Source organism: Crocodylus siamensis, chromosome 11, assembly GCF_052110815.1.
Source record: "Crocodylus siamensis isolate JL-2025a chromosome 11, ASM5211081v1, whole genome shotgun sequence".
NCBI lineage: Eukaryota > Metazoa > Chordata > Crocodylia > Crocodylidae > Crocodylus > Crocodylus siamensis.
In genome coordinates this window covers 17,691,773-17,707,604 of record NC_143405.1, presented here as the reverse complement: position 1 = coordinate 17,707,604, position 15,832 = coordinate 17,691,773, and the positions used below count along the sequence as shown (strand labels likewise).

General features: G+C 47.7%; 1 protein-coding gene across 1 annotated transcript; it reads left to right on the top strand.

Moving 5' to 3' along the window:
* Positions 1 to 8,322: 8,322 nt before the first annotated feature.
* Positions 8,323 to 11,394, top strand: NRARP (NOTCH regulated ankyrin repeat protein). The gene has a single exon (XM_090022530.1). It carries the CDS (start codon positions 8,691 to 8,693, stop codon positions 9,033 to 9,035), a length of 345 nt encoding a protein of 114 aa, XP_089878656.1. The 5' UTR covers positions 8,323 to 8,690; the 3' UTR covers positions 9,036 to 11,394.
* The last annotated feature ends 4,438 nt before the right edge of the window (positions 11,395 to 15,832 follow it).

Sequence of the window (15,832 nt, the reverse complement as noted above, 5' to 3'; positions counted from 1 at the left end):
GAATCGTCACTGACACTTTTCCCACACTGGGTATCACAGAACAGCCTTTGTCTGCTCGTGCCGGGTCTCTCAAACCTCAGATATAAACAACCAAAGCGAGATCTTTTTCCTTTCTCCAGCTTCTGCTTGCTGCCTCCCCAAAGTAGCAGACAAAGGTTCCCCCCCCCCCCGCAAGTAATATCCTCTTGGGCAATTTTCTGTGTCAAAAGGGTTTCCCTTTAGTAGCCTCTCTGTACTGAATAAAATAATTTGCTATGTGCCTCCCTTGGTAAGCAGAAATTCCCTGAGAGCCACTGATTAAATAATACATCCTTTCCAAGGCTAAGCTGAAGTACGAATAGTGCCAAACAGCTCAGCCTCCAGTAGCTGTCATTGCAGAATGTTATTCTGCTTTTCCTGGCATGGAGTTTACATGGGATCCTGTGACCTAAGGAAGCTGTCCACACATAACTCTTTGTCTTTTTGCATAGGTTAGTTATTAAGGGCTAGATTGGACTGTTAGACATCACAAGGGGTGAGGTCCTGTGACTCAGAGACATCCTCTGAAGAGCACTTCCCTTCCCACTGCCCCCTTGCAGTGCAAGAGGAGATAATGATTGACTTTAAGTCTATGCCCTCCATACCCTGCTATCTTGGCACAGCTAAAACTGAAGGGAAAGTCCATGGTCTGTCCATACACCACTTTCTAATCAGCCCCTGATCAGCTTTCTCTCATGCACCTTGCCCTAAGAATTAGGTGGCTCGCACAGAGATATCATGGGCTCTTATTTCCCATTGCTCCCTTGCCTAGGCAAGCAGTGTTGGTATAGTCTAATAGTGCTGGAAGTAGGGCGGGTGGGGGGGGCAACTGAAACCGTTCCAAGCCCTGCTGGACGTGCTAACGAGCGTGGTGCCTTTGCTCCGTTCCACGTTTGCATGCTGTCAATTCCTTGCATACAGAAACAAGGCGTGGATTTTCCAGCTGTTAAACAGAGGCCCCTGGTCCTGGAAAAGGAAAAGATCAAAAGTGCATTTTACCTTTTTCAAACAAAATGGGCTTGTGTGCGCGTGTGTGTGTAATGGCACACTAGTGATTATGACACAGCTCATCCCTCCTGGATATTCTGCACTATAGAATAATGCTGCTCAGTACGAGCTGATCTATATGCAAGCAGGCACTGACAATTTGAAATTGGATGTAATTCACACCTTCGCCAACATAATAGACCATTCATGCTTTTGGTTGTGGGCTTTTTTTTTTTAAACCAGTTTACGTTAACACTGAAATAAGAGGCTCTTAATCCAGAAAAAAAGCGTCTACGTACAGACTACACAGAAATGGCAACAGGGGTGAATTACACTTCATTTTATGATTTTATTGCCAGTTTGTGTGAAGATAACACCAAAGATTTACACACAAAAAAGCCTCCATTAGTAGAGCATCACTAAGGTTCGCTCAAAAGGTAGGAAATGCCTGAGTTCGGGTTGCCTATACAATTTTAACATGGGCCCCTTTTGCGTAAGCCTTATGATGATACAGTCTTGAAGTGATCCCAAGGTATTTTTCCACAGGCTCCCTGCTCTCAGCCCTGGTGTCTGGCCCCACTCTAGCCTGATATAGCTGGGAGCAGCCTGTACAGGTATAAGCTAGCCACTTTGTACCTGTGGGCTTCAGTATGCTCAGTTGCTGTGTGGGGATAGTGTGTGCAGTCTGGCTAGCAGGAGCTGTGAGAGGATTGAAAAGATAGGAACTTGGGAGATTTTAGCTGCTGGGCTCTTGCAAGTCTCTCTGAAGCAGATTTAACAAATAACTTATAACTTGGCCAGATTCAGGCAGATTGATTGCTGTGCAGATGTCAAGTCCCTGCTCCGGTGCATGAGGGCACTAGAACTCTAAAGAAAAAAAAGTTGCCATTAATATTTCCCACCCCCCCAAAAACCCTTTTTCTGTGAAACAGCTGAACCATTTTTGCTAACATATAAACAGAATGCCTCAGCCTAACACAGGCATTTAGCCAGGGAAATGTCAGATTAAAATGGTTCAAGTTTGGCAACTGAAAACAGGCTGTATAATGGGAAAGGTCAGTCAATCTCCTAATAGGTAAATTATTATTGGCAGGGCTGGTAGTCCTGCATCTATGAATATACAGTAATGAGGTGCTCAGAGTCCCCTCTTTCCCAGCTGATAGGAGCAAGCAACTCTGTGGTTGCCCTTCCCATCTCCATTGCCTTTTCCCCCACTGTCTGTTGTACTTCTCCCTCTCTCTGCGCCTGTCTGCTTTGGCTCTGTCTTCAATGCAGTTGGGAGGTATGAATGCCATCAGAGTGTTGCTGGCACAAGCCACTCACTGGAAAAAGAGGAGAAGGTTTTTGAGAAGAACCTGGCATAGGAAAGGTGTCAAATATGTAATATTAATGGGATCGCAGTCTCAGGAAGAGATCTACATGATTTATCCAGATTCGCAAAAGCCAGTTTTGCCCAGATCTACAAAATCTTAGGCACTTTCACTAAATATAAGCACTTTCTATTGTCTCCCAGGGGTCCATGACCATACAGTAGTGTTAATTACAAAAATGCTTCAGTAGGTGCTGGGCACCCTGACTCACACTGATGTTATCCTGTATTTACAGTCATGCGGATGATAACAGAATTAGTAGACTCAGTGACCTCCCAGACTTATTTTGCTTGTTGTATGAGGTATTACTGTTTTTGCAAGCTTGCTGCCATGCTGCTTACGCCAAATGGCAGTGGGAGCCTCAGGTACTTCATGAGCTCCTGGCTGTAAGAGTACCTCCTGTCTCTGGAACACTTATCCGCACGGCACTGCAGTGACATTAGTAGTATTATTACCATGGTTTTACAGCCAGGGAATGGAGAGATCAAGACTTAGGCCAAACCCACAGAGAGATGCACACACTACAAAGTTCAGCCGCACAGCACCTAGTTTTCAGGCACCTGGCCCCAGCTGTGGGACCCATAGCTATGAGTCCGCACCCAGGGCTCCATGTACAGTGCATGGGGAGTTCGGTGTCTAATAATGGGAGCTATGACAGCTGCTACAGGAGGGGTGAGGAAGGGCCACCCACAACCCATCCCAGAATAGCCTCTAGCCTGAGGGAGGTGGGAGGTGAGGGAATGAGCCCTCTCAGGCTGAAGAGGGAGTGGAGTCTGGCTCACCCACTTCTTAAGTGAGTGCTCTAGCTAGTGAAAGACTGTATAAATGGGAAAGATGTGATGGCAGCCACTTCTCTGGCTGCATTTTATAAGGTAGCCACCACTGCATCCTGCATAAGCATGACAGTCCTATAGTCAAGCCTTTGGCAAACCTACTGGATCAAAGTCCTCAAGCAAAAGAGGCAGAGACACAGCTCGCCTGTGAGCACCCAGGGAACTACGTGCTGATCTGTTCAGAACTGGCAGGACTTAGGTGCTTCAGACAACTCTGGAGTTAGGTGCCAGCTGAGCACAGAGTCTGAGCACCTCGGCTTTGATCCTGCCTTAGGCACTTTGGTCCTTTTGTTGAGCTGAGGCAAAGTGACTTGACTGAGATCATGCAAGACATGTATGCTAGACTCAAAAACCGAACCCAAACCCTCTAGGTCCTCAGTCAAAGCCTTAAACACAATAACACCTCTTTTTTCAATGGAAGGATTACTCTCATCTTCATGGAGCTCTCTGCATTCACTCAGGTCCTGTGACTTATTCAGCTCCTACTACAGAGACTGGGAATTTAGAGAGTCCACGCTGCAAGTATCAACGTCGGTGTCACCCGATGTTAATGTTTCCACTCCCAGTAGATTTAACCAAGGAAATCTCATTTGGTCCCATACAAGTCTGGGATCTCTGTACTTCTCCTTGTCATAGGAATGGCAAAGCCAGACAGGAAGAAAAACCTCAGTGACAGCAACCTGCAGGCAACCAGGCTAATCTAACTGCAGTCAGCATAAGCAGTGATCTCCCTGAACAGATGCCAGCATGGACAGAGCAAGGTGTTAAGCTTTCTTTAACCCATATTTATCATGTTCTCCTTTATTTTTAATGTGTTTACTTTTATTTTCATGCCACATGTTACAATGGACACAAATGCCATGAAATGTCATGCTTGGCACTTCCAATTTGGTGGCCAGTTCTTTTTTTCCCACTGAGGTTTCACCATTTGCTCTTGACCAGGGCCAAATGGAACACGTTACACTAGCTGGTCCATAGCCAGGACCAGCTTTAACAGCTGCCATATGGAGAGAGACGAGGTGGTGCTTCTGATGGAGTAGCTATGAGTCATCTTACACAAACGGTGCTGGGCATCAATGGGGTTTGGGATAGTTTTTGTGTTACTACCACAGAGAAGAAGAGTGTAGCCTCTGATAAAACCCGGGTCAGAACACCGGATAGACTAAGGGGTAAGGACACGCCAGCACATTTCTGTCCGCCGATATGATGTAATAGTTTAGATACACTGTCCATGCTCTTCTGTCCACTTTCAGTTTCCAGTCTGTAGCTTCCCAAGAAACTTTCGTAGTCAGCAGTTCCTGCACTTTTGTGCCCAGTAATTAACTCGTTTGCTTTGAAACAGATTTGATTCTAGATAAAGCACGCTGTGACTGAACTCTGTAAACTCATGCTACAGGCAGGCTGGTGGGCTAGCTCGGCCACTGAGCTCACCTCCACCTCCACGCGAAAAGACAAGCCAACTTGAAGGTGGGCTTGAGCCCTCCCAACACAAAGATAAACTACTCTTGCCATTTTCAGTTGGGCACAAAACATTTTGGGATGCAAACAATTAAATAGCAATTAATATTCCTGAGGGGTAGGCAAGATCCCACAGGGCTAACGTTTTTCAGGTTTCTGAATATGCTTAGTTGCTTGTAAACCTTTCCTACTTGCAAACACAATACTTAGAAGCCCTATATGACAGTATTGCCATCTTCTGAGACAGCCGCAAATGAAGACGCAGACGGAGAATGGGCACAGCAGTTGGCATTCATCCAAAAGCAACATGGGTTTACTTCTTGATGATGAGTATCACTCATTTGGGAGAGCAGGAATTGATTCCTAATGCACAAAGTAGCTAAACGATGTGTCCGTTTAGACCCCTCCCCAGAATGTACTGTACTGCTAAGAGACAGAGAAGATGGAAAAGCTCTGGGTAGGCCAGTCACAGGAGTTATCCCATGTTGCAGCTCTTGTTCATAGCAAATTAAATTGAGACTCCAGTAAAAAAAAATCAGTTCCTTCTCCCTGCTAGCACTCACCACGAAGCTGGTCTGGCAGCTGCAAAAAGCTCACTGTAGACGTGTCCTACATGCCACAACTGCCTAAGTTTCAGCCTTCCCTTCGCACCTGCAGTCACTTCCCACTTTACCAGGTGCCCCGAAAGACTAGAGTCCATGCTTCCTGTTGGCTGTAGTTAGGCAAAAACCAGCTGTCCTTGTAAGGTGTGCTAGGCTCCCTACAGGCACCTACTCAGGATCCCTTTACAGCCATGATCCAGGAAAAAAACAACCACCTGTCTACCGTTTCCAGCTATTCCTGACCCACCTAAGGAGGACATGACTGCTATCCTGCAAAACATCCTGGCTGTATTAAAGCACCTATTTGTTTAAATATACCCCCTCCCTCCAGGCTCTCTCCTGCTCTGTGAGCCTAGCTGAAGGAATGGATTTCTCCAAGCACAGCTGCAGTAGTGAAAGCGCGGCTGTGATCCTATGAGGGCTTGAAGAGCTACCTAGAGGCACCGGACCTCTTGCATATCCTGAGATGGGATTTTACCGTGGACTTTTGAACATCCACGAACCCTGCCTGCAGCATCAGGCAGCCTCTCAGAGATGGGATGACTCCAAAGCAGCTTGGCAAGGTAAAACTCAGGGCTTCTTGCCCTCCAACAGAGGTCTGTATGGAAAGGCATGATTTGACCTTACCTGCTTCATATTTGTATCCAAAGGGCAGCAGGTAGAAACTTCAACCTGCATGCCAGTAGTGGTAGGAAAGTCAAAGGCAGCAAGGGAAGGATATGCCTTGGCTGGAATCTTCCCTTTCCCAATGAAGTAAAACCTTTGCCCCATGTTAATGAAAATCCTATATTATAGCACTATTTCTTCCATTGAAAGGTTTATTCCCCTAGACCAGTTCCACTCAAACCCACCAGTATAGCTTCAAGTCAGGAGTGACCTTTGCTGCCTGAACTGCATTTACTGTTGCCTAGGTCTAACAGTAGCAGTGCTCAGAGCTGCCATCTGATCTTCATACTTCCATTCACTGGACCTGCCCACGTACTAGCATTGTTCGTTTCATCCCCTGGCTATTAAGTAAAGAGGAAGCCTTGACCGATATTTTATACATACATGTGTTTTCATCAGCTTTCCTACAACTGCCACTGGTAGGAGAGGCTCTGAACAAGGAGACATGCTCCCGTCTGCTCAGAAATGTATGCATTCATACATTTTCTTCCCCTGTTGCTGACTCCAGCCCATGCTAGGAGCTGAGACTTCCCTCACAGGCCGAATTCCAGTAGATCCCTTTCAAAAAGGATGCATGTTGTAACATGCCACAGCGTGAGGATGTGTAGCTTGCTCTGCAAACTATCAAGAATTGTTTCTTTTTAATTTCTAGCAACCGTAGGTCAGGCCAAGTGTTTAACGGATAAATGGATGGGCTAGGGCTTGCTACTATAAAGAATGCATTTGACAAGATGAAGCAAAGATGAGGACTATTACAAATGTGGGGGTATATTTTGCTGTCAGCAGCTTGGGGTAAATCTGTAGTACTGTACTCTGTAGGAGTCCGTGGAGCGTTCCTATGAATCTCAGTCTTGGCTTCCTGGCATTAAGCACTAACTTCCGCAGCACAAGTTAGAGTTTGTTTGGTGTTTAAGAAAGTACATCCAAAAATGACCATTGCCTGACATAGAGGTGTTTAATTTGGGGCTTTTGGAGACCAGAAATTAGCGTCTGTCTGTCGTTGGTCAAGGGAATGAGAAAAACACGTTTTCACTTTCTATAGACCTGCTGAGGTCCTCATCAAAATGGCTTGATGATCTTGTGTTCCCCCCAGCCCTCCCCACCCTTCTTTCCCTCTAACAGATTTTACTTTGGGGAACTCATGTCTTTTAAAGCATCTTTGCTTTTATCAACATGAATGATCAGAGACATCAAACGAATGTGGGGATATTCCAGAGAAATCAGAATATTCACAGGATACTGCTTCATCTTAGCAGCAGCAGTACCCAGGCTTTCTGGGGCAAGGGGTTTCCTCGCCTGTATTTTTCTGCAAGACAAATCTTCAACTTTCAAGAAACTGTTGGTTTTAGAGGGTTGGGGAAGTGTTTGGAGTAAATTGGCAGCCATTCCCTGCTTTTATTAAAGTCTTAGAATCAGACTGGTAGTCAAGGTAGCCTTGGCCCTCTCCAAAAAGACCAGTGTTTGATTAAATTATAAAAGGAGCTAGTCTTGAGATCCTGACAGGCAACAGCAACAAAAGGCAAAATCACCCAGAGTGATAGAAAGTAAAGGTCTGTCCTTAAAGGGAACTCATTTCCTCCAGTGCGCATTCGGATTGAAAAAAAAACATAGTGCTTTATTATCCAGATATGTTCCCTGCCTGCAGTCTGTATGCACTTACGCCTTAGAAAGGATGATGTGCCTCAATGGCAAACGTGCCCTATGCTTAACACGAGTGTGTGCGAGCAGCCGGGACAGAACAAGTCCCCCAGCACTGAATGAGCGCGTCTCGCGGATGGAAGGGACAGTCAGGAGCAAGCATCTCAAATGCTTTTTAAAAGGAAGAAAACCAGTTGGGTCCTTGTGCGGGTTCCTTCAACACTGCAAATAACTGACCCTGCACTAGGCTGAGTAGCCAAGTCGCCCCCTCCGGCCTGCTCGCTCGCGCCGCGGAGAAGTCCAGCGCCTGCCGCTTTGCACCTGTCCACTAGCGCCCCCTCCCGGCAGAAAGCGCCAGCGCGCGCGAGGCTTCAGCCGCTGCCGCGGCGCCTCTCCCTGCGGCGCCCCCGGGCCCGGGCGAGCGGGGGGACCCGCGGCCCTGGGCGGCAGCCTGCGCGTGTCGGCGGAGGGCTCCTCGGGAGCGCCGCCCTGGAGCTGCGGGGGAGCGACGGGCCCGTCCTAGCAAAGCGAGGCAGCGGGGCCGTGCGCTGCCTCGCTACCGCGAGCTCGCGGCTCCCGGCCGGCTCTGCTCTCCCCGCACCCGGCTCGCAGCGGGGGGCGTGGCTCCTCCCCCACGTCTCGCCCCCCGCCCGGCGAAGCCCAATCGCCGCCCTTGCTGCCCGCCCCCGTGGATGCGGGGCCGCGTCACAGACGTGCTATTGTTATGCAAATAAAAGGCTGCCTAAAAGGAGCCACCCAGGGCATCCTGCACTCCAGAGACGCCCGGGGACGCGGCTGCGGGGCGGCGACCCCGAGGGCCCGCTCCACGCACGCGGGGGGAGGCCGGTCTCGCGGCGAGACACGAGCACCTCCGGGATCAGCCGGCGCGGCTGCCCCCGCCGCCCCTCACGGACCCCGCAGCGCCAGGCGGTTCCCCGGGGCCGGCGCTGGATGCGCGGCGGCCGAGGCGAGCGGGAGCCGCGGGGCCGCGGGGGGATCGAGGGCGCCCCTCCATGCGCCGCCCCGCGCGGGGGCTCGTCGGCAGGCCGCGCTCCGCCGCCGCCGCCCCTGTCGCGTGAAGCGGGGCTCGGGCCGGGCCGCGGCGGAGCCCCGGAGCCATGAGCCAGGCGGAGCTGTCCAGCTGCTCGGCGCCGCAGCGGCAGCGCATCTTCCAGGAGGCGGTGCGGCGCGGCAACACGAAGGAGCTGCAGTCGCTGCTGCAGAGCATGACGAACTGCGAGTTCAACGTCAACTCCTTCGGGCCCGAGGGGCAGACGGCGCTGCACCAGTCCGTCATCGACGGCAACCTGGAGCTCGTCAAGCTGCTCGTCAAGTTCGGCGCCGACATCCGCCTGGCCAACCGCGACGGCTGGAGCGCGCTGCACATCGCCGCCTTCGGGGGCCACCAGGACATCGTGCTCTACCTGATCACCAAGGCCAAGTACTCCTCGGGCGGGCGGTGACGGGCGCGGCCCGGGCCCCCGGCGGGATCGGGCCCCCCAGCGGCCGCGCCGGCTGCTCCCCCGGCCCGGGAGCCCGGACACTGCCGGCCGCGCCGCGCCGCCCCCGGCGCAGGCTGCGCGGGGCTCCCGTCGAGCCCGCGCCGCGGTCCCGCGAGGGCCGCTGAGCCGCCGCCGCCTCCTGCTGCCTGCGCGCCCGCGCCGGGGGGCGTCCCTTGTCCGGGGTCTTGTTGAAATGTCAAAGCTGCTCGGACCCCCCCGGCGTCGTCTCCTCCTCGCTCTTCTCCAGCCAAGGCACCGGGGCGCGCCGTCGGGGGCTGGTCTGGGCGCTCGGTCTTCCCTCCTACTGTATCTGATTTGATTTGATTTGATTTTCTCTTTTGGTTTTTATTTTTTGCCATCTACCTCGGCCGCGCTCGCAGTATTCACCGTCTGGGTCAGACCGCTGGGCAGATGCTTTAAAATGCACTCACATCTCTCCCCCACCTCCCTTCCTTCTTTTAATCCCCAGACACCTCTATAACCCCCTCCCCTCGTCCCTGTCCCTGTCCCTGTCCCTGTCATGTGATGCCTGTGCTAGCGGGCTGCTCCCTGGGGTCTGGCCCTCATTTTAAAGTCTTTCTGGCTCAGAAATGAGCTGATTTCGGCCTCGATTTCCTCCCTCCTCCCCCCAACAAAATGTTACTTGGTGGGAAACCAATCGGTGCTTTTTTTTTATTTTTGATTTCTTTTCATTTCACTTCCCCTCCATGCAAGGTTGAAACTCACAGGAGCAAAGCGATTCATTCGGTCCTGCTGCTGGTTGAAGGGGGGGGAGGGGGCTGGGGGGCTGTCCCACACCTCTGCCTCCCCGACACAGCATCAGAGGGTTTCTCCCTTGCATCCTCCTCCCGTTGTTTAGCCCCATTCCCCCATCTATGTTGGAATGGGACAGATCACCCCCCCCTCTCTTTTTTGTTTTGTTACTTTGAATTTTATTCTGGGTGCGTGCTCCAGCAGGCACCCTGTGCCTTGAATCCATTTGCCATCCTGAAGATGACAGGAAAGACATCTAATCTTTATTTTTGTGTGTGTTTGTTTTTTTAACCTATAGTGCTGGCGGGATTAGCAAATCCTCATTTTATTTTATTTTTTTAAATTTTATTTTAAAAGTGACATAAAATGCATTCTAGAGGCAGAGGATTTGCTTTTGCACAGAAAAGGAGCGTGAGCGCCCCCTGCTGTCTAGGAAAGAAAATGTCAAGAATAACTGAAAACTACTGAGAAATAGTTTTGGGAAGGTTTTTCTTTTCTTTTTTCTTTTTTTTTTTTTTATTGGTGAAACTTGGATAACACTTCTCAATGCAGAATGATTCATCTGACATTGATTTTTATATATATATATATATATATATATATATATATATATATATATATATATATACACACACACACAGAAGGGGAGGAAAAAGAAGAGGGGAGATCATCTTCAATTGCATTTTGAAGTGACTGCACGTATAATTGCAATGCTGCTTTTTTTGCCATGGCACAAGAAGATCCAATTAAAAATGCAGAAAATTTCAGAAGCCTCCTTTCTACAGCTGGTCTCTTATCCCTGTACATTTGTCTGCACTAAAAAAAAAGCCCTTTATCACTGCCATCTTCTTGCTTTTTTCTTATTTTCCTTATCCAAACCATTACAATTTAAAAAAAATAGTTATCTGCTGTTTTTTGGTTGTGTCTTAACTATTTATCGTGTATGTATATATTTGTGGGTGAAGTTTGTGAGCCTGGTTTTTGACTGAAGCTGTTTGTGAGTGGTTCAAAAATATGGTTTGGGAAAATATGCATTTTTTTCTTGTCTTTAAAACTAAAAACTTGAGTCTGCCATGTGGTTTTTTTTTTTTTCTCCATTGCACTGAATATTCTGCTTTGTCTATGATGGTTTCACCTGCAGTTTTTTTTTCTCTTAAAGCAATTTTATATGATTAAAGAGCTCCAGATTTTTTTAAGACCTTCTTGAAAGTGTCAATTTTTAATGCTGTAATTTACAAGGAACTGCTTAGTTGGCAGACTTTCTCTGTGAGCATTGAAGCTGGTGTTAAGCACTTTTGCTGGTGCTTCTGTTTTATAGTTATAGGGGGGAACAATATCTTTTCTAGTGAGGTTTATTGTAGTTACCAGATGGTTGCACATTTTTTTTAAATAAATGGATTTGCCACAATGAAATGTCATAACATTTATGACATAATATTAAAAAAGTAATTGTATTTTAAAGCCAAGATCTAGATGGATTTTTTTTTTTTAAAGAAATCTTGGTTATAAGCCCAATTCTAAAGGGAGCTCTGTCCAGTGTTGTAAAGACAACATAATGTAGCCCATATTTATATTTTTATAAAATACCTATGAAGACTGTGAATCTCTTGTGTGAATTGCTGAGTGAGTTTCAGAAAAATATTGTTCCTCTTCAGCTTCCTGGAGCTTTAGACATGATTAGAATTTGGAAATTGTACATTGGGGGAAGGGGGTTTGCTCTGAAATTGTGAGTTGATGTATTTTTGCATCACTTTTATTTTACTGAAAAGCTGCTGCCCTTCCTAGTCCCTATAGTTTCAATTTTCTATGCAACCCCACAAACCCCATATATATATATTTTTTTTTAACCTAAGAAATAAAAGGGATGCTGATTTATTCAAATTTAAATGAGGTTTCTTTCCCCCGCCCCCCTCATTTGGCTCATAGTGCTGCTGACCCTTCATGCCAAAATGGGGAGTACAAGAAAAGAGGCAGGTTGGGGGGAGGCTCTTTTTGTGCATGACTGGTCACCTTTTGGCAGTCACTTTTTTTTGGTTTTTTGTTTAATTATTATTATTATTTTTGTAAGAAGAATATATTGATAATGTCAGTGAAATAAGCAGACATTGAAGCTGATGCACAGATTGCTCCAGAAAGGAGTTTTTCTGTAGATTTTTCTCTAGATGCGAATACCTTTTTTAATTATGTTAATTAATGTTAAGAATTTTAGGCTTATATTGAAGCTGTATGTGGGTCACTATATGATCATTTCTAACTGGATAAAGTCTGTACAGTACAGCATATTCCTGAGTGTATGATATAGACCTGTAGTCCCAGAGTGAGAAATTTATAAATAAATTTTTCATTGATCTTTTTATAAAAAAAAAAAAAAAAAAAAAAAAAAAAAGGGCGACTTTTTGCTTGTTTGTTCTTTCCACATTTTCTTCTACATGAATGTATGGTCATGCTGGTCTGATGATTTGTGTTGGTGGGACAGCGTAGCACTCAGTCACATTTGCAGAGGGTTAAATTGTTGACCAGAGGCATGAGTCATTCTACTATCTTTTGTCTAGAGCTAGAAGAGTGGAAATCAGAACACCCACACAGCCCGTCAACATCTGGAGTAACCCGAAAGTTGTGAAGTGTCCTTAAGCAACAGGTCTTGGAATAAATCCTGAAGCTGCAAATGCTGCAGGATTGTGTTCCCATTGTCCGATCACATAGGACTCGGTGTCTTTAAATCCCATGCTGCACTTCCCTCTGTGCTGATTAGACCCTGATTAAGCTGGTTCAGGTTAAGATACTGAGCCAACCCCTTTTCCTCCAGTCCTGAGCAAACAAATGTCTTCCTTTTAACCATAGCTTTGGTTTGTCTCTGTCCCCTCCAGTATCACTCATGGTGTCAAGGAAACTTTCTTGTTCCATCCCATTATCTAAGAAAGTGATTCTCAGCTCTGGGGTTCCCTGAGATCCTTTCAAGGGTGCCACCCAATGTCAGCACTGTTAGATGTGCAAACCTGATTCACACAAAAACCCCAGGGATTTCAAATAGGAATCCATAATGTCAAAACCATTCTGGCCTGTTGGGGAATTCTGCGTTTTTTGCAACCGAAGAATTGCTCTTATTATTTTTCTGTAGTCAACAAAACAAGTGAAATCTGAGAGCTGGTATTTTTTCAAGGTGCCTTGAGCCTAAAAAAATTGAGAACCATAGATTTAGGAGCTACTAGGCATCCTTTGCTCTCACTGAAGTCTATGCTGGGAAGCTCCCAGGAGTAGGTTAGGAAGGCAGTGTGCTGTGGCTCCATGTAGAGCACTTGGTTTTGTAGACCAATGGTACCTAAGCTAATAGAGGCTGAGCCTAGGAGGGGGGTCAGTTTAGTTGCTGTGGCTACTCCCCTAGAGACATCAGGATTGTAGGCACCTAGCCTTCTGAGGTGGGGTCTCTGCTGTGTGCATGTGTCTGTTAATGCACCTTTCTACTTATGAACTCCTGTGGTTGAATCAATGGGCCTGATCTTGCCCAGCTTGAAGTCAGTGACAATATTGCAGATTGTACACCAAAAGCAATGTCAAGGCTGGGGTCCCAGTCCGTAACAGTCCTGTAAGTTGTGACCCCTCTTCGTATAAGGCCTGCCTCTACTCCCATTGGAAATCTGGGAATTTTGCTGCTGAATGTGGTGGACACTGATTCAAGCTTTTGGACATCCATTTGCAGACTAGGGGCAGAGCACTTCCTGCTGTGTCTTAGCAGGCCTGGTCTGGGGTCACTGGAATATGCCTAGGCATATTCAGCAACAGCAGGAAAAGGTGCCTCCCCAGCTGCAAGGGCTTCCCTTTGCATTATGTTTCACCAGTGTGGTACTTCAGGGGCTAAGAACCTGTATGTATAAGTTAGGGATGTATTTCTGTTACCCTCCAGGGAGAGTCTGAAATTACCGTGCTCTCCAGAATGTTGAAAATCCTTTAACAACAATGAATGCTGTATTTATAAATTGACATGAAAATAACTGCAACTCTGGCTTCAGCCAGAAAGTAGTGATGACACCCTGAAAAGGGATATTACTTGTAGCAGGGGTGTCAGCCTCTTAACTTTACTGCTTCACTCACATGCAGTGGGTGTGCGCCTGCTCCAGCACTATGATGTGCACGACTGGGCCAATGGAAGGGGCTCCTTTAGCTAGGGGAAGTGGAGGGAGCAGCATTTTTTTTCAATTTTTAAGAAGTGATTGGGCTCTGGCTCCAAAACCCTAGATTACAAGAGCCAGGCTCTCCCATGCATCTAACTTGGCCTCAGGATCTCCCATGAGCCCAACATAGCCACAGGGAATTAATTTGATTCAGACTTCATGCTCCAAGGAAGCTTGTTCTTGGGATGGCTCTGTATGAGGTAAAATGCTAATACCAACCAGCAGGACTGGAGTCCTCTCTCAAGTACCAAGTCCTAATCCTGCTTCCATTGATTAATGGAAATTTCATCATTAAGTCAGCAGAAACCAAAGTGGGCCTTGAGCAAGGAGCAGCCTGCAGTGACCAAGAGAGTGGCAGGTGACTTGTGCGTGCGGTTGTGACAGCAGTTGCAGCTGCTGTCCGCTGTTTACGCACACATGGCCTGCAGCATCCAGCCCCTGTGTACCACATAGATGGAAAAGGAACATGTTCATAACCCGTCTGTTTTTAGCAGAAAACCCTGCCAAAAACATCAGTCATAACATTTAGTCTTACTGCATTTTTATTGCATGGGGTCTCTAAGCAGCAGCCCAGAGTGGGTGGAAAGGCCAATCTGTGGGATTGGTGTTTACAGATGGCGACTGGAGTATGCGTGTGTGTGTGGGAGGCAGCTGCAGAACCCAGACTCAGGCTCAGCTCTGAGACTGAACAATGCAGTTTAGCAAGCTGCCATTAAAAGCCCCTTTTTCACTCCCCCAGCAAAGATGTTGGGCTGGAGCTTCTGAGGCTTGGTGTAAGTGTCCTGGGATGATGCTGCGCTGTTGGCAAAGCCTTTTCAATCTTTACTTAGCTGGGTGCAAAGAGGCCTACTCCCTAGACTGAGTCTGAAATGATCAAAACAAGCCCAAGTCCCAGTGGTGTCCTTAGAGCCGGCACCTGGGTGAGGGCAACCCTGCCCTTGTTCTAGCATGGAGCGTTCATTGACTTTAAAGGCTCACAACACATTAGTGAAGTTCATTTAGTCTTGGATGATACTATTTCTGAGAGCACAGCTGTGAAGCCTAGGCACAGAGAGCAGGCATGTGTGTCCTGATCTCTGGAGGTCATACTTAGTACTTTGCAGCCCCCTGAGGTACAGTGGGTGTTGGCCCCATCACAGATTGGGAAGCTGGGGGACACAGAGAGGAAGGCACTGAGCACCTGTGAGCCCTGTTTTTGTTCATGTCCTTAGTAACTTGCCCACGCCAGCTGCTAGGCTTTGCTTCTTACAGATTGTGGAAGGTGGAGAAGGCAAGGACCTGGAGGGGCCTGACTGCTGTGGGGACCTGGGGTGAGTCTGGAAGCAGATCCCCATCACTTGCACAGGCATTGCCACAGCTATTATCTAGTGCACCAGTGGGAAAGCCACAGCTGTGGGATCTGATCCAGTCCTGGCCTCCCTCAGTGACCTCCCTTATCCTGCCATCACTCACTTTTCCTCATCTGTCTGTGCTCTGTTTCCTAATTCAGATTTGTCTACATATCAGATATGGCTACTATGCTACATTTTCACTCTGCCTTTGTTAGCAAAAAAGAGCTGGCAAGGCTGCACTGGGATGGTTCAGAAAGCAAAAAATAAACTACTATACCCCTCGAGCCGGGAAGTCTCTGCTACCGTCATGGCCAGGTGGAGCAGAAAGAAGGAGGCACTAGCTGGCCAAGTTTACCCTGTTCCTTCCTAGAGCTTCTCTCTCTTCAGGTCCCTTGGGAGTTATGCTTAATGTGCAATGGACTGTGCATTTTGCACTCCTTGCACCATGTAATGTAACCCACCTGAAGTTTCACCCCTGCCTCTGGTCCTTTACAGGTATGTAGCA

Coding starts and splice junctions, on each gene's coding strand:
- NRARP (XM_090022530.1), top strand. CDS start 8,691: ATGAGCCAGGCGGAGCTGTCCAGCTGCTCGGCGCCGCAGCGGCAGCGC.